Source organism: Quercus robur, chromosome 2, assembly GCF_932294415.1.
Source record: "Quercus robur chromosome 2, dhQueRobu3.1, whole genome shotgun sequence".
In the NCBI taxonomy this organism is placed as follows: Eukaryota; Viridiplantae; Streptophyta; class Magnoliopsida; order Fagales; family Fagaceae; genus Quercus; species Quercus robur.
This window is the reverse complement of record NC_065535.1, coordinates 20,313,148-20,338,440: the sequence shown is the minus strand read 5'-3', so window position 1 is coordinate 20,338,440 and position 25,293 is coordinate 20,313,148. Positions and strand designations below refer to the sequence as shown.

The 25,293-nt window shown below is 34.1% G+C and overlaps 1 protein-coding gene and 1 long non-coding RNA gene across 3 annotated transcripts; one reads left to right on the top strand and one right to left on the bottom strand.

Annotated features, from left to right (window-relative positions):
• The first annotated feature begins 1,059 nt into the window (after window positions 1–1,059).
• LOC126712828 (chorismate mutase 2-like) lies at window positions 1,060–20,887 on the top strand. 2 transcript variants are annotated; one of them, XM_050412313.1, is made up of 7 exons: window positions 1,060–1,323; window positions 1,604–1,817; window positions 6,301–6,387; window positions 6,467–6,610; window positions 6,819–6,911; window positions 7,179–7,313; window positions 20,408–20,887. In XM_050412313.1, exons 2-7 carry the CDS (start codon window positions 1,611–1,613, stop codon window positions 20,501–20,503), a joined length of 762 nt encoding a protein of 253 aa, XP_050268270.1. In that variant the 5' UTR covers window positions 1,060–1,323; window positions 1,604–1,610; the 3' UTR covers window positions 20,504–20,887. The 2 variants fall into 2 exon arrangements, with proteins under 2 accessions (XP_050268270.1, XP_050268269.1); XM_050412312.1 differs by lacking the exons at window positions 1,060–1,323; window positions 1,604–1,817; window positions 6,301–6,387; ... (1 more) ...; window positions 6,819–6,911; window positions 7,179–7,313 and adding exons at window positions 16,933–17,179; window positions 17,484–17,697; window positions 19,396–19,482; window positions 19,562–19,705; window positions 19,915–20,007 and having other exon boundaries at window positions 20,273–20,887.
• Window positions 1,574–17,714, bottom strand: LOC126712829 (uncharacterized). The gene is made up of 2 exons (XR_007651165.1): window positions 17,640–17,714; window positions 1,574–1,759 (listed from the first exon to the last, which is right to left on the bottom strand). It is a non-coding gene; the product is annotated as an uncharacterized LOC126712829 (long non-coding RNA).
• Window positions 20,888–25,293: the final 4,406 nt, after the last annotated feature.

The window sequence follows — 25,293 nt, the reverse complement described above, 5'->3', positions numbered from 1 at the left end:
TGTTTTAAGTTTTTTTTTTTTTTTTAAATTATTAGATGTTATCCTATTGCATATGAAGATAGTACATAAGAATATAATGTTATTCTATTACATAGCATGGCTTGGATAATTTGCTATTTATTACCATATATTTTATCTTTACTTTTTTTTCTTCTCATTTTTATTTTCTATGAATTTGCTATTCTCTCTCTCTCTCTCTCTCTCTCTCTCTCTCTCTCTCTCTCTCTCTCTCTCTCTCTCTCTCTCTCTCTCTCTCTCTCTCTCTCTCTCTCTCTCTCTCAATTTTGTATTATTTCTTGCAACTCTACTTTAAGTTGATAAATCATTGTATTTTTTATAACTCTGTTTTGGGTTAATAAGTTTTGGTGTTGTATTTTTTAGTTCCCTATCATAAGTAGTCTCTCTCCCTCTTATAACTTTAGTTTGATTTTTGTTTGAATTAATTTGGATGTGATAATTTGAATTTATATTAAAAGTCATGCTTAGTGTTAAAAGTTCAGCCTCATTCATTTAATTTTATTTCAAACATGAGTTAAGCTTAATCTCTTTATTGAACAAAATTATATGTTTAAGTTTGGTTTATTTTCTTATCGAACAGGCTTAAGTTTTTTCACTAGCTACTAGCTAATTACTTGACTAATTTATTATTTTTCTCTTACTTAAGAAAAAAAAAAAACTTATTTTTCTACATATATGGTAAAACTATGAGTAAAAATTTTGATCCCTCACAAATCAATGAATGTTTACGACAAATGAATGATTATATTATTAATAAACTCACAAAATAATAATGTAAAATATCACATCAACAACCTACGGTATTTATGCTTAAAAAAAAACAACCTACCGTATTTACAAAATGAATAGCTACAGCTTTATTCATTTACCCTAAGTGCTAACTAAAGAGGCGACACCACCAGGAGGTGGAAATAAAGAAAGTGCGTGTGGGTCCTCACTTACCTATCTTCCTGCCTAATAAGCAATACAATCTGCAATCACGCCACGTTATGGCCACTAGTACACACGCAACATCCGCATATTAAGAATAGAAATGGCCGCTCCCATCAAACCCCACTTCTTTGATTCTTTCCCACGATTTTCCTTTCCATATATAATTAAGTTTATGACTTTTATCATGATCTCACAGCCAGAGAGTAGTCAGTCATAGAAAACAAAACATCATCACAACAATTCCAGTCTCTCTTACCTCTTTCTCTCCTCCACCACCACTTTTCTCCTGTGTCTTTCTAACATCATCACCTCCTAATCCTATCCCAGAAGTCTTGACTCTTCCATCACCACAAAGTCCCACCAAACTCCAAGGTACTTATAATTTCTTTTTCTTTTTAATTCATGTTTTATTTGACCTTTTCCATTTTCTATTTATTTGTCAACCATATAACAAAATGCTTCACCAAAGGGTGCCTTTTTCAAAAATAATAATAATTACAATTACCATATATCCCAAGTCCCAATAATAATAATGGCAAAAATTCCTTAATTTCCTAGTTGCTTTTTGACAAAATTGTTGCTAACATATAACATAACATGTCCCTATTATTATTACTCAGTGTTTTTATTTTGTGGCATCCCATAATGTTAGAAATAGCATGGCGACGAATAGTCTGACGCTTGAATCGGTGAGACATTCATTGATAAGACAAGAAGACAGCATCATTTTCAGTCTCATAGAGCGAGCTCACTTCCCCATCAATTCTCCTACCTACAGCCAGTCTTACGTTTCAAATTCCATTCACACCTTTTCTGGTTCTTTGCTTCGTTTTGTTGTTGAGGAAACCGAAGCCATCCTAGCTAAGGTATGTATGTGCTGTGCTTTCTTTTTTTTTTTTCTTTTTTCTTTTTTACTTTTTTGGTTAAAAGGAGAATGCATAAAACAACTAACTGTCCAAAGCAGTTACAACAGTGGCAGAACGCCTTAAGGGGTACAGACCATTAGCATCAAACATAACAAAAGAGGTAATATCAGGGGAAGGGGAATTAGTGAACACTGCAAAATCAGCTTGCCGCAAACATCCCTTCCTCGCAAGCCCATCTGCGACTTTATTCGCTTCCCGATAGACTTGCTGGAATCCGTGGAGTAGGGACCTGCAATCATTCAGCAGTGGAGAATACTCTTTGTTAGAAACAGAATTAGAGAGGACAAGGTTAACTACTATCTTTGCATCCATCTCTATTTCTAGGAAAGGAATCCCCAATTGTGCAGCCATGGTCAGCCCATCTCTTAAAGCCCAAAACTCAGCTATGACACTTGATATGAAGCCTATGTTTCGGGCAAAACCCTGAACCCAGTTCCCTCTGTGATCCCGTATGACCTCTCGTCCTCCTGTTTTTCCTGGATTCCCCATCGAGGCTCCATCTGTGTTGAGCTTGTGCCAACCCACGTTGGGTTTATTCCATCTGATCTGCATGCAGCCCTGTTGCTGAGGTCGGACAGATTTGCCTACACAAAAGAAGTACTCGGCTGCCTGAATAAAATAATACAAGATTTATGAAGAGAGTGATTCAGTGCGATGTTCTCAAAGACAACTTTGTTCCTGTGCTTCGATAAGCCCCAAACAGCAAAAGGAAGTAAGTTCCTGTGGGATTGGATTTGGTGGTTGCACAAGCTATTAATCTTCAACCATTCCAACCAGTTTGTGTTGAATGAGGAAACCAGAGAGGCAGGCACTCCAATCTTCCTCCAAAAGTCTACGGCAAAAGGGCACTCCCTTAATAAATGGCTAATTGATTCAATACCATTTCTGTACAAAGGGCAGGTGGATTCACTGTTCACACCTCTTGCAGCAAGGACCTCTCTCACGGGTACACTGTTATGGTGACACAACCATAAGAAATGTGATATTTTAGGCGTTGTGTCCAGTTCCCAGACCCATTTCCATTTACCGAAAAAGGTGCTTTCTTGATCGTCCTTAGGTCTCGCCAACTTGTATGCCAAAGCTGCAGAGAATTCTCCATTCTTGGTTACCCTCCAAATTAGGGTGCCCTCCTTAACTCCATATAATTGAATAGGCGTAGCTGAAATTTTTTCCTTCACAGTTGTCGGTAGCTGAAAGGACAGCTCATTCCATTTCCATTCTCCATCTCTAAACATGTCTTTTACTGTTATATTGTCTTCCATATGCTGTAATGGACCTTCAATGAGCTCCCTTAAACTGCCCCCTTTTAACCAGTTCTGTCCAAAACTTCAATGCAGAATTATTGCCTACACTCCATGCAATGCCTTTAGAGAAGACATGAAACCCCTGTTTGACTGCTTTCCAGATTGGAGAGCAAGGAAGCTTGTCGGGGTCAGTGGAGTTCCTCCTAGACTGAGAGCAGTATTTGTTTAACAAAACTTTCGCCCACAAAGCCCCCTTTCATGATAGAGCCGCCAGTTGAACTTAGCCAATAGGGCAAAATATTTTTTGCTCTTGCTGTTTGAATGCCCAAACCTCCCTCCTCCTTGGATTTGATTATTTTATTCTAACCTACCAAGTGCATCTTGTTTTTTCCTTGAGATGATCCCCAAGGATGTGTTTCTTTGGAGTTAAAATATGATGGATGAAAAACTTTGAAGAGAAAATGGGAACAAAAACTTTTTTGGTAGGTGTTTGGTTGGAGAGAGGGAAGGGAAAAAAATTGGTGGGACTCAGGTGTTTTCTCTCTGGACCTACCAAAATGTTTTCTCTCCAAAATGGAGAGAAAACTTAGTGGGAGGAATTTATTAGGTAAATGACAAAAATACCCATGTGCTTGTCCAATCCGTAGTTTTTTTTTTTTTTTTTGGTGATTTTTTGTTTTTGTTTTTTCTTTAGATGTGATTTTTCTTTTCTAGATATGATTTTTATTTCCTAATAAATTTGGGTGATTTGCATTTTTTGTCACTAATTTTTTTTTTTTAATAGGGCATCATTTTTTAACAAGAAATGAGTAAATTTATTCAAAGACATTTTTTCCATCCTCCTACTTTTTCACTCTCAACCAAACAAAAAAGAAGAAAATTAAAATATTTTCTATCCCCTCACTTTTCCATACCCACCATTTTCTATCCTTCCACTTTTACCCTTCTCCAACCAAATGGATCCCAAAGGAAATCCTTGCTGATTTTATCATTTTATTACAAAGGTGAATTGGTAAGGCCGCCCCTTGCATCACATAGTTTGGTATGGCGGACATCACAGATTTCACAGGACCGTCCTAACTATGAAGGATAGAAGCTTAGCTTTCCATCCCGATAGCTTGTTGATAACCCTTTCTGCCACAAAATTGAATTGATTTCTTGCAGCCCCTTTATGTCTTATGGGTAATCCCAAATATTTGCCTAAGTCATTGGTAGCTTGGATTTGCAGATTGCTACAAATTTTGGCCTTCAAATTTGCCTTTACATTCCTGGAGAAGTAGATGTGGGATTTGTCAGAGCTCACTTTTTGTCTAGACTCAGCACAAAATCTGTCTAGCACATTTTGATAACCTCACCACCTTCTTCACTTGCCTTGGCAAACAAAATTAGGTCGTCGGCAAAAAAGAGATGCGAAATCTCAAGATTTCCTCTTGAAGCCTTCATGGGAATCTAGTCACCATCCATACATTCTCTTTCAATTAGGCTTCCAGGATACTCCATACATAGGATGAAGATGTAAGGGGATAATGGGTCGCCTTGGCGGAAGCCTCTAGAGGGGTTAAAATTGTCCAAGGTCTCGCCATTAAAAGTATAGAGATACTTGTAGTGGATATGCAGCTCATAATGAGCTTTATCATTTGATTAGGAAAGTGAAAGGCTCAAAGGACTTTGTGAATGAAGTTCCACTCAAGCCTATCATATGCTTTCTCAAGGTCCACCTTAATTGCCATAAATCCCATCCTTCCTTTCTTGCTATCCATGGAGTAAATGAGTTCCTGTGCTATAACAATGTTGTCCATAGCCCTCCTACCCAGAACAAAAGTAGCCTGTAATGGTGAAACTAGAGTATTGAGGAAAGGTTATAGTCGAGCAGTGATGATTTTTGTGATCACTTTATAGACCGAGTTGCACAGGCTGATTGTTCTATAATTCCCCAATGATTCCGGATTCTGACATTTTGGAATGAGAGCAATAAGGGTTTCATTCAGGTAATTAGGAACTGTCCCTGATTGAAAGGCTAAAACAATCTCACCACAAACAGCTTATTGAAGTTGGGCTTGTGGTGTCAATTTGGACGGACCACATTGTGTGTGGACACTATTTGGATTTTGGGCTATGTGGGAGAACTCCCCCCTCTTATTCGTTGTTATGCTGTCGCACCCTGGTGATTTTTAATGTCTTAAACTAATACTGATACAGAATCCAAAGTACAAAACCTATATATATATAAAAGTATAAAACATATTAGCCCAGGACTTTGTATTCACCATTTATTTTGGGTGGTGCTATGTCCATTTTTCCATACTATTCCCAGTTCCCACTGATGAATTGATGATGGTCCAACCATGTGAATAAAGGTCTAGTGGAAATTATGTTTTCCTTTTTTTTTTTTGGTCTCCCTGTATGTACGTATGTTTTTTTTTATTTTATTTTTTTTATTATAATATATTTTTATGATTTTATTATATGGGAAAGATTGTGCCCTTTTACTAATCGAGCCTCTGCATCCTCTAATGCTCGACTAGACAAATGGCAAAGACATTTCAATATGGTAACATTTCTCTAGTTGAAATTGTCCATCACATTTCACAGAGTGTAGGAAGGAGTGAAGAGTCATTCTTGCTTCCATAGATGTAGCCAGTTAAGGGACACACTAAAAATTTGGAGAACCAATAATATGAAAGATCTCCAATGGTGAACCTTTTTTTCTTATAACAAATGGGGTGGACTGACCAGACATTCCATTGGGAAATTTGGGTTTGTGTTCTTTGATTCTTAGTAGAATTGTATCAAACGACATCAAGTTTATATGGTATTGTCATCGGCTAATTTTAATTAGAAAACATGAACATTGTTGTCATTAGTACGCCACACTGACTCTTACGCTGTTAAACATATCTGACAAGGGCACCCAAGCAAAATTAAATTCAAACGCAGCATCTGAAAATCTAGCCCTGAGATAAATTGCTTGACTGTATGTAATTTCGTTTGTTGCAGCTTTCTATCTACTAAGTTACTTGTATCCTTGATATGTATACTTTTTTGTTTAGTGTAAATGCCAAATGTGAATTTAGTAGAACCACAGTAATGAATCTCAGGCGACAGATAATTGTTTGGATTGTGTTGCGTGGGTACTTTCTACTTCAGTATTATTTATAATATGACTTGGAATTTTGCAGGCTGGTAGATATGCAAACCCTGAAGAACATCCCTTCTTTCCAGAAGATTTACCACCTTCAGTGGTGCCACCTCACAACTTTGCAAAGGTAATCATATGCTGCAAACTCTTGTTTTGCTTTTAAATTTTGAAATGGTCAGTTTCTCTTGATCTAATTCCAACTACAGTTTTTGCATCCTCCAGCTGCTTCAATTAACATAAACAAGGACATATGGGATACGTATATCAAAAAACTGCTTCAGTTGTTTGTTGCACCGGGCGATGATGGCAATTATGCATCAACTGCTGCTAGTGACCTATTGTGTTTACAGGTGATGGTGCATGTGAACTTGTTCAGCGTTCTGCTATGCTGTTGTTAAAATTAAACATTTTCTGGCTGCTTATGATCATTTGGATTGTTGTGCAAAGTCATATGTTGTTATCCTTTTAAAAATTTTCTTTGAGAAGGTAAATTCTTGATTACTGGCATAAGCCATATTTTGAGTTTTCACAATGAATAATACAAAGTATTTCCTGTAGGCCCTCTCCAGAAGAATTCATTATGGAAAGTTAGTAGCTGAGGTGAAATTCAGGGAATCCCCTCAAGAATATGAGCCTGCAATTCGCGCTAAGGTATTATAGGTGCATCATTAAGGACCATAGTAAATAAGGTTTTGCTAGAATATTTGCCTTGTTCTGATCAGCAGATTGAAGAACCCGTGAGTCTTAACTCTTAAGCAATAAATTAGATTCACTATAACAATATAAAGTTGAATTTTTTTTTAATACAATAATGAGTTCAATTACACTATGACAGGCATTTGAGGAAAATGAGAACATATGGCTAATTTAAACATAAAGGTCGTGCATTTTACTTCTATAATGTGTTGTTTTTTTCAGGACAGAGATACTCTGATGAAATTGTTGACATTTGAGAAAGTAGAGGAGGCAGTGATGAAGAGGGTTGCTAAGAAGGCCATGATGTTTGGGCAAGAAGTGACTCTGAATAAGGATGGCAACGATGGAAAGTACAAGGTTGATCCATCAGTAGTTTCTCGCCTCTATGGGGATTGGATAATACCTCTCACCAAACTTGTCCAAGTTGAGTACCTACTAAGACGCCTTGATTGAAGCTGTTTCCTTTATGAATCATCCAATAATGTAATGGAGTTTCAAAGGATTGAATTTTTCTGATGATCATTGCTTATTCAAAAATGATGATTTTGAAATGAGTATCATTTTAAAAGCTAGCGAATAAATCTGCGTTTAATTAAGAAAGTTTGTCTACTTGAATATGTGTATCCATGATTGGATATACAGAGATATTGATGTACATATATATATATATATATATATATATGCATGCATTATTGATAAAGAAATGAAGGTAGTGAGGCTTATAATCCTAAAAAAATGATTTATATAATATGTTGTTGACATAACTTTTTCCATAACTTATTGAGATGGAAAGTTGTGAGTGGTAGATACTTTTGACTAACACTACTTTTTGCTATCAACTACTCATAATTTTTTAACTCAACAAGTTGTGAAAAAGTTGTATCCCTGTACTTATTCAACATTATATTGGTGCGTGAAGACTTTGTTGTTAAGAACTATTTATTGGGTAAAACCATCTAAAATGGATCAGGTCCAGCCGGGTTGGTTAGATGGGTAAAGTTTCTGTAATTTTTTTATTTTTTTAATAATTCGATATATAGAGGTGAGTTAATTTGAACCGATTTTTCCGTCATTTAATTTGTATGGTTGCCTCCTGCGCAAATAGAGGTACTTTTAAGAGTTTTGGTGATGATTCCTGCAAATATTGTCATCCTTGTTCTTGTACACTAGTAAAAGATTATTCAAACTATTAAACACTGTGGGAGAATCAACTTTTGAGTTAATTATTGTCTTTCTTTTTGGAGTAATACTACAACTATAAATTATTTCACAGAATTTTTACTAACTTTTGTTGTGGTCAATTTCTTACTAGTTCTTATGAGTTATATGGGCTCACTACTAACATTAGTTTTTCATTTAGTAATAATCACTCAATAATTTGTAAATTTTTTTGTAAAAAGTTTGTATACGTAGCATTTTCCTTCTTTTTGTCACACCCCCTGTCTGCAGTTCATACACATCATGAAAGATCAATTTCTTAGTTAAAACTTTCTTAACATCTGTAGACTAAAACTAACAAGTGACTGCTCAGGAAACTGCTGCTGTCAGAAGCCACAGTTTGAGTTTTGGGTAAGTAATTGACCCTCAAAATGGAGGTACTGAAAGGGAATATGGAGTTCCACCCATAGAACTCGAGAGAAGGTTGCATGAACTACTGGAAGCAAGACAGCAAGAACAGGTAGAAGAGCTAGAAGTTTCTCTAGAATATGCCATCATACACAAGCTTCGTGAGAAAGAAATAGAGGTTTCTTGGTGGAAAAACACTGCACGACTTATCTCGCAGCATGTTCCAGGGCCTTCACGATTTGTTTCCTGACATAATTCAGAAACTTCCTAACCATCAAATATTGTAAACAACAGGTTTTGAGTGAGATTTTGATCAAGCCATCATGCATGAGTAATTATACTTGGGTGTTTGCTGATGAGTTACATTATCTGTCTGGCTTTTTGGCTTATGGAGTATTCACAGGAGCTAAAAATTTAACTTTTTAGCTCCACCAAAAGTTACTTTATCTATTTTATTTATACACATGGTACAGCAGTGGATCTATTTTAACTTTCAATACAATAAAATAATATAAATATCACAATAAAATAATATGTCGTCTACACTAAAATAATATATCCTCTACAATAAAATAATATATCCTACAATAAAAAAAAATCCACAACACCATCCACAACCATCTATACCATTAGCCCACCACCATCACCGGCCACAACTACCACTCTACTTTGGCAACCACAACACAACATAGAAAAAAAAAAAAAAAAAAAAAACCCACAGCGGCTGGGACGGCGTGGGGTGAGGTGATCGACGGTTGGGAAGGCGTGGGGTGAGGCGATTGGCAGCTGGGACGGCATGGGCTGAGGTGATTGGTGGCTGGGAAGGCGTGGGTTGAGACGATCGGCGGCTAGGACAGCGTGGGCTGAGGCGACGGTAAACTGAGAGATGAGAGATGAGAGCTTGAGATAAATTGAGAGATGAGAGATGAGAGATGAGAGATGAGAGATGAGAGCTTGAGAGCTTCAAATGGGAGCTTGAGAGTGACTGAGAGAGAGGACGGTGAGATAAAAGAAATGAAAAAAATAACCAAAGCAGTATTATTTTAATCTGGAGGGTGAATAAATAAATAAATAATTTTTAGATGTCTGCTACAGTGCACATTTATGCACTGTAGCAATTCAGCTAAAATTTATACCTATGCCTCCACTGCTGCTTGGCCGTTTTTGGTATAATGGTGGAGCTAAAATAGCATTATAGCTATTTAGCTCGGTTGCTACAATGCTCCAGTGTGGGATATAAATTGTAACAAGGTGTAATGATGACAAATGAGAAGAATAATACACTTCAAAAATTGCAACAGAGTGAAATTAAACTAGGAAATTTTTTCTTCTTCTTCCTTTTCTTTTAGGTATCACATAATTCTTGACATGCCTTATACCATTCCTTTCCTATAAGTCCTGTGCTTCCAAAAGAATGTGATTTATGTGTAGTTGTGACAGATAAAATTTGCATACCTATTAATACTATTTTTGAAATATTCTTAACTTTTTTATGGTGAATTATTCTTAACGAAACTCCATTTTTCTCTTTGAAATTAAAAAAAAAAAAAAAAAAATCCATTTGCTATTAACAAAGAAGTTTTTAACAATCTTCTTAATATAATCAATTATAATATAGATTCAAATTATTCGTCTTTGTTTAAATGAAATTTTAAAATTATTCTTCCCTATAACATATTTTTGTAATTTTACAAATCCAAATTGCATAAGGCATGCCTGTCATCACATGATAAGTTAAGAGAATTATATAGTTTTGTGCTAATAGAAGCACTCCTTCTAGTTTTGTATTTATGGTTTTTAGATTAATGCCAATATCCATAAGGTAAATTCAAAAAATTTATTCTATTTTTATTTCAAATCACTTTTTATATAACTACAAAGTGTAGATATAACACCAATATAGAAAACTCCATGGTTGAATTAGTTAGTATCAATTTTTCCCTAGTGATCTACATGTCTACAAATTGTAGAAAATAAATATTAAAAATGATGCTTATAAAATGTTTATGTCTTTCCATTATTATTTTCCCCAATTAAATGCATTACAAATGAGTATAGTGCACTAACAATTGTTATAGAATGAATACAAGATTGGGAGAAATTATTCTACATACTTGGAAGATCATATCAGCAAGATCCAGTGATCAAATTTTTTATTTTTATATTTTAACTCAATAGCTACAATTGGAGGGGAGATTTCTGCCACTCAGTGTTTTAATTTTATGTGTGCAAATTAATTTTAATTACACCATCCCAATAAAAGTAATAAAAATACACCACATCACAACATTCACAATATTATGGAGGAAAAGAATATTCAAATCAATTTAAACCATGAAAATTACATTTAATCAAACAAAATGTACTCATAAATTGCATGAAAGACACAATGGATGGTTCCTAATGGCTTGGAACCATCATGTTGCTAAACGTCCTTGATGGTTGAAGAGCATATAGCTGCCCTTGATAAATTTTTTTTTTTTTAATCCTCAAATTAAACCAAACTTATTAATCCAATCAAACACTAAATCTTTTAGAATGTATTTTTATAATAAAAAAAGGATAGTGATAATAAAAAAATGATGAGGAAAAGATAATAATAAGGACAAAGTTTAGCTACAAAATTTGTTGTAGATTAAGGCTGACCTTACTTAATATATTTTTATTGGAGGTGAATTTTGACAAATCCACCATCGGATTACATCTTTTTCTTATAACCTCCATGCTTGCAAAATTTCTAGAAAATTAAACATTAATAGCTATGTCATCAATAAAGTTTTTAAATTGCAAGTTTTGTAGTTTAAAATTATGTGTATGGGCGGCGTTTTGGTTCCTGAGCCCAAAGGGTAGAAGGATTCAGGCCCAAAGAGCCTAACACAGTGAATTTTTAGAGAATGTGCTTAAAAGCTAGGCTTCAATGGATCATGCAACACGCATAGTGTGTTAAAGATATTAAGAAAGCAAAGAAAGACAAGTTATAAGCAAGGAAATCCTTCCTCAGCAAAGTCCGAGAAGAATGATTCTTGAATATAGTTCTTTTAGACTTGGATATAATTTCAGTTCTTATTGCTACAGTATGTTCTCTACAGATTTTTCGATACCTTTTCCCTGGAGGGTCTCTTACATTATATAGCTTCCTTTAGATGATCTTGACCCTTCATTTGTTGATTGTTCAGGTCATTACTTCAGTGCTGTCCTATTAGACACATTTCCAAACCCCTTGTGAGTTGCAGTAGCCAAGACAGCACTGTTTAGGGGTCTTCTCCACATAAATGCAACCAGGAGGTTTGGTAGGATGCATTAAATGTGGTGGCATCCACCATCCCTTCAGTCACGTCAGGGCTAACTCCTTCTTCGAAACTCTTTCTCTAGTAACATGCCACTAACGTAGCCTTATTGTCCGAGGTTGTGGCCTCCTCAGCACGATAATGGCCCCCTCGGCCATGGGTTTGACACGTGGCTCGATTTCCTTATTTAAATTCTCGTACTCCAGATTATGTATAAAATATAAGCTTATAGATCATATAGTAAATAATATTTAGTTGACACAAAATTTGATATGTGTATTAAGAGAGTAAAGAACATACAATTCAACAGTTAGATTTTCAAAATATATAGTAATTGTTATTTTATTGAGTAAGGTTGTAGTTTAAGGCTACAACCAATTTTGTAACTAAATTTTATCCAAATAATAACAAATAATTGATGAGGATGTTGTCCAATTTAGCTAGCAAGAAAGTGCCAAATCTAATGACACATGTAGGAAGGGGAGATTTTCACACACTCAATACTATAATGTCATGTGGCAAACAAATCCTAAATATACTATCCGAAATAAAAGTAAATAAAAATACACCATCACAACATTCACAATATTATGGAAGAAAAGAAAAATCAAATTAATGTAAACCTTGAAATTACATTTAATCAAACAAAAGCTACACATAACTTGGATGAAAGACACGATGGATGGTCCTAATCACGCTGCTAAACTTATTTGATTGTCGAAGAGCATATACTTACCATTCATAGAAACAAATCTTCAAATTAATCCAAACTTATCAATCTAATCAACACTAAATCTTTTAGAAAGTATTTTCCTGAAAAAATCATAATAATAATAAAGAATTGATAAGGAAAAGATAATAACAATAAAGAATTGATAAAGATGTTGTCCAATTTAATTAGCAAGAAAAGGGTTGAAACTAATAAGGATGTTGACATATCTTGATTATGATAAACATCTGACTCAATTAATTGACAACATGGCATTATACTATTGAGCGGAAGAAACAATCAGATGTTGCTAACATGATCTTAAATGCACTATCTTATAAAAAAAATTAAATGCACTAAATAATTTTAGGCAAGAAGCAACATACAATTTAATGTATACAGCTCATATTTTTTTTAACACACACACACACATATATATATATATATAATCAAATTTAGTAATGAATTAAAAGAGGCTACCACCAAAAAAAATTTCTCTATATAATAATAAATAATTTTTTTTCTTCAAACGTTTTTACTTCTAATATTTACAAATTTATAAATTAAAAGAAATTTAATAAATAATAAAATAAACTGTGCAAGGCACGGTTTATAACTAGCTAGTTTATATCTATATCTATATCTATCTATACTTATCTAAAAGTTGAAGGGTAGCAATTAATTTTTACACTCTCACATTATGTCATATCATTCACTTATCTCCAATATTCTCTTCCTTATTTTTAACTTTTTTTTTTCCTCTTATTAATTTTCCTTTGGATTGTTACACTTTCTCTCACCTTTCCTCTTCCTTTTTGCATTTTCATCTTCATAGTACTCTCTACCTTTATGTCATTCTTCCCTTATTCATTTATGTTCCATAATTTTGACTCTTCTTATTCACATTCTTTTACTGTAAATTTTCCCTGCATCTCTACTTTAGGATGATAAATTTTTATATTCTATAGAACTCTACTTTTGGTTGATGGAATTTAGTTTTGTGTTTTTAAGCTGTTATCTTTTTTTTAATTGTTAGATGTTATCTTATTGCATATAAAGGTAGTACATAAGAATATAATATTATTCTATTATATAGCTAATAATGCCTTAAAATGTATACTTGTTATATATTTATATGGACGTTATTTCCTTATTACTATGCTTAATTTGTATAATTAAACCATGATTTGCATTAGTCCCTATTATTTATCTTTACATAATTTCTTGAATAAGATGCTATTCATTGTGCGTAATTTTCTACTTTCAGGAAATCATGTGAGAAAGATGAGTTTACAGGAATTTGTGAGAGAATGGAGGCCAAACTAGAATTAAAGTGACACTAAAGGACCATGCTTAAATGTCTAAGGAGGTGCAACTGGAGTGCTTGGATTGTCTACCATGATTGGAAGTTTCAAATAAGGAAAGAAATCAAAGAAGTAAAATCTGAAAAGGAAAAATCTGATTTGAGCACTGATCAGTATTTTGGGCGTATCTCTCTCCTCAAAAATCCAATTGACACAAGGCCAGATGGGTTGGAATCATGATTTAAATTCTACAACTTTCCAGTTTTGAGTTTTTCGAAATTCTCAATTTTTGATGGCCGAAATTAACTTACAAGTTACTACTGTAAACCTTGACGGAAATTAAAATAGTAAATGTTTTATTTTCTTTGGACACTTAGACATTAGGGTTTTGAGGGAGGCTATGTAGAACGAATTTTGGAGAGAAAACCTTGTATTTTCCTTTCTCTAATGACAACCTAAACTCTTTGCTAGGGCTAGGGGTTATGTTTCTTCTATACGATATGAATATTCAATGTGATTCTTTCTAGGATTTTATTAACAACATATTTGATTGTTCAATTAGATTTCTTTTGATGTATTAGTTCTTCCATACTTTCAATAAGTTCAATCATGTTTTTCTTATTGTTTAGATGAATTTCTAATAGTTTCAAATAGAAATCAGGTTTTAAATTGAATGAGTTTTTCTGAAAACTTTTCTAACCGCATTTTTAATCGAGGTTATCATGCGTTCTTGAATTGTCTCAGTTCAACCGAATCATAAGTTTTTAATTGTATAAGAACAATCAATTATGAAATAGATATTTTCTTAGATCACAAAGAATTTCATATCGATATAGGGAAACACCCCGATGCCCTAGTATTTACATTATTGATTTAAATAAGTTATCATTGTTATTCTTGTTTACAATTACTAGACAAAAATTACTCTTCATCTTCACCAAAAGTTTTTTTAATTACATTGTCTTTGAATTTACCCCACTCCTTGTGGTTCGACCTCGGTACTCCGAGAATTATATTGCTACGATCTCCTGCACTTGGGAGTGAGCAAGCAATAGCATGGCTTGGATAATTTGCCATTTATTACCATATATTTTATTTTTACTTTTTTTCTTCTTATTTTTATTTTCTATGAATTTGCTTCTCTCTCTCTCTCTCTCTCTCTCTCTCTCTCTCTCTCTCTCTCTCTCTCTCTCTCTCTCTCTCTCTCTCTCTCTCTCTCTCTCTCAATTTTGTATTACTTCTTGCAACTCTACTTTAAGTTGATGAATCATTGTGTTTTTTATAACTCTGTTTTGAGTTCATTAGTTTTGGTGTTGTGTTTTTTAGTTCCCTATCATAAGTAGTCTCTCTCCCTTTTATAACTTTAGTTTGATTTTTGTTTGAATTAATTTGGAAGTGATCATTTGAATTTATATCAAAAGTTGTGCTGAGTGTTAAAAGTTCAGCCTCATTCATTTAATTTTATTTCAAACATGAGCTAAGCTTAACCTCTTTATTGAACAAAATTATATGTTCAAGTTTGATTTATTTTCTTATCAAACAAGTTTAAGTTTCTTCGCTAGCTAGTAGCTAGTAGTTACTTGACTAATTTATTATTTTTCTCTTACTTTAAAAAAAAATATATTATTTTTTCACATATATGACAAAATGATGACTAAAATTTTTGACCCCCTCACAAATAAATGAATGTTTACAACAAAATGAATGATTATATTATTAATAAACTCACAAAATAATAATGTAATTGTAGGAGGCAAAATTTTAAGCCAATCATAAAATGCCACATCAAAATTTAGTGACAAAATTTAAATTAATATGTATAAATCAATTGTTGACATGTGTCATTTAAGATGATATTTATCCTAATTAAATAGGGATAAATATCTTGATGATAATTATTCTAATTAAATAGAGATAAATATCTCAATTAAATTGGAATGATAATAGTTAGTCATTATCTCTATTAAAATAAATAAATAAAAATAGAGGTAATTATCTACAAGGAAGTCAATTCTAAGTGGGACTTATACTTTGAAACCACTATAAATAGAGGACATACCTCCTCTCATTAAGAGAATTTTTCTAAGACGTCAAAACTCTGGAGAAATTTTGCCTCAAGGGAATTTCTTCTAAGATGTCAAAACTCTGGAGAAATTCTGCCTCAAGGGAATTTTTTCTAAGACGTCAAAACTCTAGAGAAATTCTGTCTCAAGAACACATGAAGAACATTCAAATAAGTTCATTGAAATTCTATTGGAATTAAGTTGAAAAAACCTCCATAAACCTCAACAAACCTCAAATCCTTGAAGCTCAACGGATCAAGCCTCTAAAGTCTCAAAGAACTTCAACTTAAAAGCCTTCATATTCAAAGACTTGAAGAACAATAAATTTCTAATAAGCTCAAAACTAGAGATTTGTTATGGAGACTGTTCAATCCATCTTTCAACTAAAGTCAAGAAGATTCCTTATTTGAGTCAAATTCAATGAAGATAGAATCAAAGGGTATTCTTTTGTAAAAGAATTGAAATAGAGATTGTACTTATTATTCATCAATACAATTTATTATTTACAAACCATATTTCTTTTCAATTATTTAATTGTCTACTATTGGAAAAAATTTGTGTTTACAGTAATATATCACATCAACAACCTACAGTATTTACAAGATGAATATCTACAGCTTTATTCATTTAGCGTGTTTGTGTGTAAATGAATGTTAGTGTTTGTACATTTGTGTTTTTGGTTGGTCCCACAGTACTGTTCATGATCTAACTAAAAACTCAGCAAAAATGCAAATAAGTGGCAATGTTCACAACCCACAGCACTATTCATCATAAAAAAAATATTTTACTACAGTATTTTCAATAATAAAATTTTAATCTTTAATAAAATATACGGTATCAAAATACATCCTAACTCTAAGTGCTAACTAGAGGCGACACCAGCAAGAGGTGGAAATAAAGAAGGTGCGTGTGGGTCCTCACTGACCTATCTTCCTTTTTTTTTATGGATACTTACCTATCTTCCTACCTAAGTAATACATACAATCTGCAATCACGCTACGCTACTGGTACACACGCAAAATCCGCATATTAAGAATAAAGGTGGCCGCTTCCATCAAACCCCACTTCCTTGATTCTTTCCCACGATTTTCGTTTCCATATATAATTAAGTTCATGGCTTTTATCATGAACTCAGAGCCAGAGTAGTCAGTCATAGAAAACTAAACACCATCACCATTATTCCATTGTCTCTTACCTCTTTCTCTCCTCCACTACCCCTTCCTAACATCACCTCCTAATCCTATCCCGGAAGTCTTGACTCTTCCATCACCACAAAGTCCCACCAAACTCAAAGGTACTTATAATTTCTTCTTCTTTTTTATTCATGTTTTATTTGACCTTTTCCATTTTCTATTTATTTACCAACCATATAACAAAATGCTTCACCAAAGGGAGCCTTTTTAAAAAAAAAAAAAAAAAAAAAATTCAATTACCATATATCCCAAGTCCCAATAATAATAATAATGGCAAAAATTCCTTAATTTCCTAGTTGTTTTTTGACAAAATTGTCGCTAACATATAACATAACATGTCCCTATTATTATTACTTATTGTTTTTTTTTTTTTTTTTTTTTTTTTGTGGCATCCCATGATGTTAGAAATAGCATGGCGAGGAATTGTCTGACGCTTGAATCGGTGAGACATTCATTGATAAGACAAGAAGACAGCATCATTTTCGGTCTCATAGAGCGAGCTCACTTCCCCATCAATTCTCCTACCTACAGCCAGTCTTACGTTTCAAATTCCATTCACACCTTTTCTGGTCCTTTGCTTCGCTTTGTTGTTAAGGAAACCGAAGCCCTCCTGGCTAAGGTATGTATGCGCTGTGCTTTTCATTCAAAATATTCATATTTTAATAAATAAAATATTGATACTATCATTATAATAAAATATATTAATGTTTTGTAATGTCTGCAAAAAAATAAAAAAAAAATTGAAGTTGGGCTTGTGGTGTCAATTTGGACGGACCACATTGTGTGTGGACACTATTTGGATTTTGGGCCATGTGGGAGAACTCCCCCTCTTATTTGTTGTTATGCTGTCGCACCCTGGTGATGTTTGGGTTGGCGTTTGCTGCGTTGCGTTTCGGTTTCTACGTTTTCTCCTTTTTTTTTTTTTTTTTTTTCACGCGTTTTCCCCCCTCACAAGCGGTTACTGTTCATGTATTGTACATGAACAGTAACCGCAACATTTGACCAGTTTTACGTGAACAGTGCATCTGTGCACTGTTCACGGATCCACAAATTTCATTTTTTATCCATTTTTTCATTAAAAATGGGTCCCACGGTACTATTCACACATTTAAAAATTATTTTGCTACAGTGTTTTCAGTTTTCAGTTTTTAGTTTTGCTATTTTGCTACAATGTTTTCAGTTTTCAGTTTTTAGTTTCAGCAAAATAAGTTTTATCCAAACACATCCTTAATCTAATACTGATACAGAAACCAAAGTACAAAACTTATATTTATATATATATATATATATAAGTACAAAACATATTAGCCTAGGACTTTGTATTCACCATTTATTTTGGGAAAAAATTTTAGGAATTTAATGAACAGACCCCACCATAAATGTGAGAGAAGGGAACACTGTTTTCCGTACTCTGGGAATATCCAAGAATTACTCTTATTTTGGGTGGTGCTATTTCCATTTTTCCATACTATTCCCAGTTCCCAACGATGAATTGATGATGGTCCTACCATGTGAATAAAGGTCTAGTGGAAATTATGTTTTCCTTTTTTTGGGTCTCCCTGTATGTATGTATGGTTTTTTTTTTTTAAATTATATATTTTTATGATAGTGCTCTTTTACTAATCGAGCCTCTGCATCCTCTAATGCTTGGCTAGACAAATGGCAAAGAGATTTCAATATGGTAACATTTCTGTAGTTGAAATTGATCATCACATTTCACACAGTGTAGGAAGGAGTGAAGAGTCACTCTTGCTTCCATAGATGTAGCCAGTTAAGGGACACACGAAAAATTTGGAGAACCAATAATATGAAAGATCTCCAAGGGTGAACCTTTTTTTCTTATAACAAATGGGGTGGACTGACCAGACATTCCATTGGGAAATTTGGGTTTGTGTTCTTTGATTCTTAGTAGAATTGTATCAAACGACATCAAGTTTATATGGTATTGTCATCGGCTAATTTTAATTAGAAAACATGAACATTGTTGTCATTATAACGCCACACTGACTCTTCAGTCTTCACGCTGTTAAACATATCTGACAAGGGCACCCAAAGCAAATTAAATTTGAACGCAGCATCTGAAAATCTAGCCCTGAGATAAATTGCTTTACTGTATGTAATTTCTTTTGTTCCAGCTTTCTGTCTACTAAGTTACTTGTATCCTTTATATGCCTACTTTTTTGTTTAGTGTAAATGCCAAATGTGAACTTAGTAGAACCACAGTAATGAATCTTAGGCGACAGTTAATTGTTTGGATTGTGTTGCGTGGGTACTTTCTACTTCAGTATTATTTATAATATGACTTCGAATTTTGCAGGCTGGTAGATATGCAAACCCTGAAGAACATCCCTTCTGTCCAGAAGATTTACCACCTTCAGTGGTGCCACCTCACAACTTTGAAAAGGTAATCATATGCTGCAAACTCTTGTTTTGCTTTTAAATTTTGAAATGGTCAGTTTCTCTTGATCTAATTCCAACTACAGTTTTTGCATCCTCCAGCTGCTTCAATTAACATAAACAAGGACATATGGGATACGTATATCAATAAACTGCTTCAGTTGTTTGTTGCACCGGGCGATGATGGCAATTATGCATCAACTGCTGCTAGTGACCTAGTGTGTTTACAGGTAATGGTGCATGTGAACTTGTTCAGTGTTCTGCTATGCTGTTGTTAAAATTAAACATTTTCTGGCTGCTTATGATCATTTGGATTGTTGTGCAAAGTCATATGTTGTTATCCTTTTAAAAGTTTTATTTGAGAAGGTAAATTCTTGATTACTGGCATAAGCCATATTTTGAGTTTTTCACAATGAATAATACAAAGTATTTCCTGTAGGCCCTCTCCAGAAGAATTCATTATGGAAAGTTAGTAGCTGAGGTAAAATTCAGGGAATCCCCTCAAGAATATGAGCCTGCAATTCGCGCTAAGGTATTATAGGTGCATCATTAAGGACCATAGTAAATAAGGTTTTGCTAGAATATTTGCCTTGTTCTGATCAGCAGATTGAAGAACCTGTGAGTCTTAACTCTTAAGCAATAAATTAGATTCACTAAACAATATAAAGTTGGATCTTTTTTAATACAATAATGAGTTCAATTACACTATGACAGGCATTTGAGGAAAATGAGATCATATGGCAAATTTAAACATAAAGGTCATGCGTTTTACTCAGATAATGTGTTGGTTTTTTCAGGACAGAGATACTCTGATGAAATTGTTGACATTTGAGAAAGTAGAGGAGGCAGTGATGAAGAGGGTTGCTAAGAAGGCCATGATGTTTGGGCAAGAAGTGACTCTGAATAAGGATGGCAACGATGGAAAATACAAGGTTGATCCATCAGTAGTTTCTCGCCTCTATGGGGATTGGATAATGCCTCTTACCAAGCATGTTGAAGTCGAGTACCTACTACGACGCCTTGATTGAAGCCTACTTTTCCTTCATGTATCAACTACTAATATGATGGAGTTTCAAAGAATTGAATTTATCTGATGATCGTAATTGCTTATTCAAGAATGGTGATTTTGGAATTGAGTATCATATTAAATGCCAGTGAAGAAATCTGTGTTTAATGAAGAAAACTCGTCTGCTTGAATATGCGTACCAGTGTATCCACGACTGGTGCACTTCCTGGGGATGTTTGAAGGGAGGTTCTCTTTCTCAAACTTATTGGGATTTCTTGATAGTTGTACTATTTAAGCTTAGATGTGATTAACATCTGGTATAATACATGTGTACTTATGATCTTCTATTTGAATAAAATTTAGTCTAAAGTGCAAAACACACCCCTAAATTTTGGGAGTTTTTATACTTGAAGTTTTAGAATTTGGATATTGCCCTCCAATATTATATGTCATTTGGATCGTTAGCCCCTTGGTTAATTTTTTGCATATATGTTTGTTAAGTGCTACATCAGGCTTATAACGTGTATTAATAGGTCTGATCAAATTGTGACATGTGCATTTAACATTTACATGTAATTAAATTAACTAAAAAATCTTTAAAAAATAAATAAATCCTAAAATCTGTAAAATAAAATAATTTCATTGGGCTATGGTATGACACTAAATAGATACATCAACAAAAAATTGATGGAGGGGCAGCGATCCAAATAGCATATAATATTAGAGGGAAAATCAAATTTTGTGAAATTCAAAAACCTCTTAACTTTAAGGTTGTGTTTTACATTTTAGCCTAAATTTTATTAACTCAACCTTTAGGCAATGGGCCAGGGCTCCCAAATAAATAAAATAATAATTTCAAGGCCCACTATTGGTCAAGAGAATGCATTATCTATTTATCTTGAGAAATGTTTGTCCATAACATTTTCATAATAAATTTTGTGTAACAAGTTGTTAGGCTGTAATTAGTGGCCGATAAACAATTTTAATAGTGGGCTCATATTAGAACTGGTGATAGCTTGTAATTTAAGATTTGTTGTGTGAATGTTATGATTGTAGCATTATTCATTTGTCTTACAGAGCAAAAATTGTAATTAAAGCCCAAATTGTAATTAATCCATCTTTGTCCTCGGTGAAGAATCTATTTTTTCCTGGCACTAAAGTTTGGAACAAGGAGCTTATCGAGCAATCTTTCTTACCTTGGGAAGCTGAGAGGATTCAAAGCATTCCGGTCAGTCACTTTCCAATGGAGGATTTGCTTATTTGGCCACTCACCAAGGATGGGAACTACTCGGTTAAGAGCGCTTACCAGCTGTTATCCTCATAAATCAAAGCTACTCTGCCTAGCTCATCTGAAACAGAGAATGGCAAGCATTTTTGGAATGGAATATGGAAGTTACAGGTACCTAACAAAGTGAAGCATTTTGTGTGGAGAGCTTCAAGGGAGTCGTTGCCTACCAAGCTGAATTTGTTTTCACGGCATGTCTTACCTGATCAGTTCTGCAACCTCTGTAAAGAGCATCCTGAAGATTCCATTCACTGTTTATGGTTGTGTGATGGAGCCAAAAGTATTTGGCTATCGGACCCAACATTTAGTTCCCTACGATCAAAAATTTTCAGAGGTTTTGGTGATCTTGTCGCTGCTGTGTTGGAAAATACAAGCCCAAATTTTGCTGCTCTGTTTTCAATGATTGCATGGTGCATTTGGGTTAGACGTAATAAATTGAGAGAGAAGCTACCGGTGTGGGCTGTTGGGGAAACGGCGAGACGAGCTCGGGAGTTGCTGCAGGAGTATTGGGACGTTCAAGACAGGCCATCCCGGACCTCTGTTCAGCGCCCAAGGCAGAAATGGTCGCCGCCGGAGTTAGGAGTGTATAAACTTAATTTCGACGGCGCCATCTTTGAAGGTTCAGCGAGAGCGGGGTTGGGGGTGGTAGTGAGGGATGCTGAAGGTATGATCATTGCTGCACTAAGCCAGAACATCAAACTTCCTAGCTCAGTAGACTTGGTCGAAGCTTTAGCCACTCGGAGAGCTATCTTATTTGCCCAGGAGCTCTGTCTTGGTCAAGTGATGGTGGAGGGTGATTCACTGAGGGTCATTACAGCTATTAATAACCCACAAAAGAATAGGACACAGTGGGGTCATGTTGTTGAAGATATTAAAAAAGCCAGCTCTTGGTTCCAAACATGTAGTTTCGGTCATATCTATAGGGAGGGAAATAGTTTAGCCCATTCTCTAGCAAAAAGAGCAGTTTTAACTGTTGATTTAGATGTGTGGTTAGAAGATCTACCACAGGATTTAATTGATGTATTTCAGTTTGATTTATCTTAATAAAATTGACTTACCTATTCCTCAAAAAAAAAAGCCCAAATATTTTAATTAACAAAAATTATTTTTTGAAATTATCATTTCTTCAAATGTTGTGCGCTTTGATAATGTGTTTCACGTTTATAGTGAGCATAGAAATTTCCTATCTTCTAAATATATGAAAGGTGAATAAACTATTCATTTCTCTGTCATAATTAAAATAAAATTAATTGCTTTTTCAAATAAACTCATTAATGAAATCCAATGTTCATTATCAAAATTCAAATAAATATTATTTAATTAATATATAAATATAAGAAATGGTCCAACTTAAAGTAATCGCTTTAGGACCTAAAATGTATTGAGTTGTACTGTATATATGCATACATTATTGATAAAGAAATTAAGGTATTGGGCCTTACAATCCCACAAAAAATTTAATTTGTTGTTGACATAACTTTTTCTATTACTTGTTAAGATAACAGGTTGGTAGTGGTGGGTAATTCATTTCATTTAGCTCTACCATTTACACTACTTTTATTATTAATTGCTCGTAACTTTTGTTTTCTAAAAAATTAAAAAAAAAATTAATAAACAAGTTCTCATAACTTTTTAACTCAACAAGTTATGAAAAAGTTGTGTCACTATACTTATTCAACATCATAATGGCAAGTGAAGATTTGTTTGTTAAGAACTATGACTATTTAAATATTTACACATAATTGGAGAAAAAAAAATAATCTGAAAAACCTTGTTGCCTCAAAAGTTGATCTATATAAATTTCAACACAATTTACTACTTGAGAAGGGTGAGACATAGTGTGCGTTTGGATTGGGATTATAAATGAAAATTATTTCACTATTCAACTTATTTTTGCTACTATTCATAGGTCTCATTACACTTTTTGTCACTATTTATGAGCCTCACTATATTATTTTAACAAAATAAATGGTATTCAAACACACCTATAGAGTGAAATATAAGGCTTTATACAAAGGTTTTGGCCAATATGGTATTGAAATGGAATTAAAAAACTTTGACAAAAGTATTTTTTTAAAAAGAATTAACAAAGAGTTTGAAAAGAAAAAAAAGAGTTTGATTTTTTTTTTTTTTTTGTTTTGTTTAGGAGAAGAGGGATAAAATAGGTAATTAACCTTAATATTCTAACTATTTAGTTAGATGGTTCAGTTATGAAAGTAATTTGCTTTATAGCATATCGAGTCTTTTAGACTCGATTTTGGCCTGTAAATCGAGTATAAAAGACTCGATTTTCATGGCCTGATGTGGCATTTTTTTCACGTCAGATTGGTGGAAATCGAGTCTTTTAGACTCGATTTACAACTCTTATATACCACCCAAAATCCCAGAACCTAGAACCCAAATCTCTTTCAAATTTCAAATACTGAAGAGCTCCTCGGCGATCTCTCCGGCGACCCAGATCGCGCCAGGAGCGCGACCCAGGTCGAGCGGCCAGGGTCGCGCGACCCAGGTCGCGCGGCCAGGGTCTAGGTCGCGCGACCTGGGTCGCGCTGGCCTGGGTCGCGCGGCCAGGTCGCGCTGGCCCTGGCCGTGCGACCCAGGCCGCGCGGCCTGGGTCAGTTTTTTCTTGGTTGCACGGCCTGGGTCAGTTTTTTCTTGGTTTTCAGTTTGATTTTATTCTTGGGTTTTTTGAAATGAGAATGGGAGAACGACGAACAGACACTTGAAAGTTTGATTTGATTTTGTTCCTGGGTTTTTTGGAAGTCTGAGAAATGAGAATGGAGAAGAACTGTTCTTGGGTTTTTTGGATTTGGAAGTTTGAGAATGGAGAAGAACGAACCAAACACTTGAAACTTGAATATGTGTACTGTAGATGTAAATCAAGTCTTAGAGACTCGATTTACAGGTGGACCTCTCCTGACACAAGTGCCACCTCGGAACCGATCAAACCATGAAAATCGACCTTCAAAAAGTCGACTTATAGGCCAAAATCGACCCTCTTATACTCGAGATGCTATAAAACCAATTAGTTTCATAACTAAGCCTACTAACTAAATAGTTAAAAAATTAGTGTTAGTTACCTATTTTATCCGGAGAAGAGCATTAGCTATCTTTTGAAGTTTGAACAGAAAAATGAGGGCTAAAAGACGCATGTGACCTTGAGAGATAAACAACCTTTGTGGTAGGACATTGGAAATGAGTGCCTGTTTGGTTAAGCGTTTTTGGGCTAAAATACGCGATTACAATTTTAAATTGTGATTTTTTCTTTTTTTGGTGTTTGTAAGATTTCCAAGATACAACTGAGATTTAAATCGAATTTTGGATAGTAAGTTGTAACTTCTAAAGATACAACTGAGATTCTCTTTTGAGAGTAAAGGTTAAATAAATTTATAGGTAAATCAAAATTTTCAACCAATATCACGTTACAAGTATTTAATAATAGATAATAAAGTAGTGATGGTTTTTCATTATATAAAACTAAATAATAACTTGGCAATTGTTTCTAAAAAATAAAAAAATAAAATAAC

Bases quoted from the DNA above. Each gene is read 5' to 3' on its own strand.
- LOC126712828 (XM_050412313.1), top strand. From the start codon at position 1,611: ATGGCGACGAATAGTCTGACGCTTGAATCGGTGAGACATTCATTGATA. The intron at 6,912-7,178 runs GTATTATAGGTG...TGTTTTTTTCAG, and splicing joins AGCCTGCAATTCGCGCTAAG to GACAGAGATACTCTGATGAA. The intron at 7,314-20,407 runs GTTGATCCATCA...GGAAAATACAAG, and splicing joins GCAACGATGGAAAGTACAAG to GTTGATCCATCAGTAGTTTC.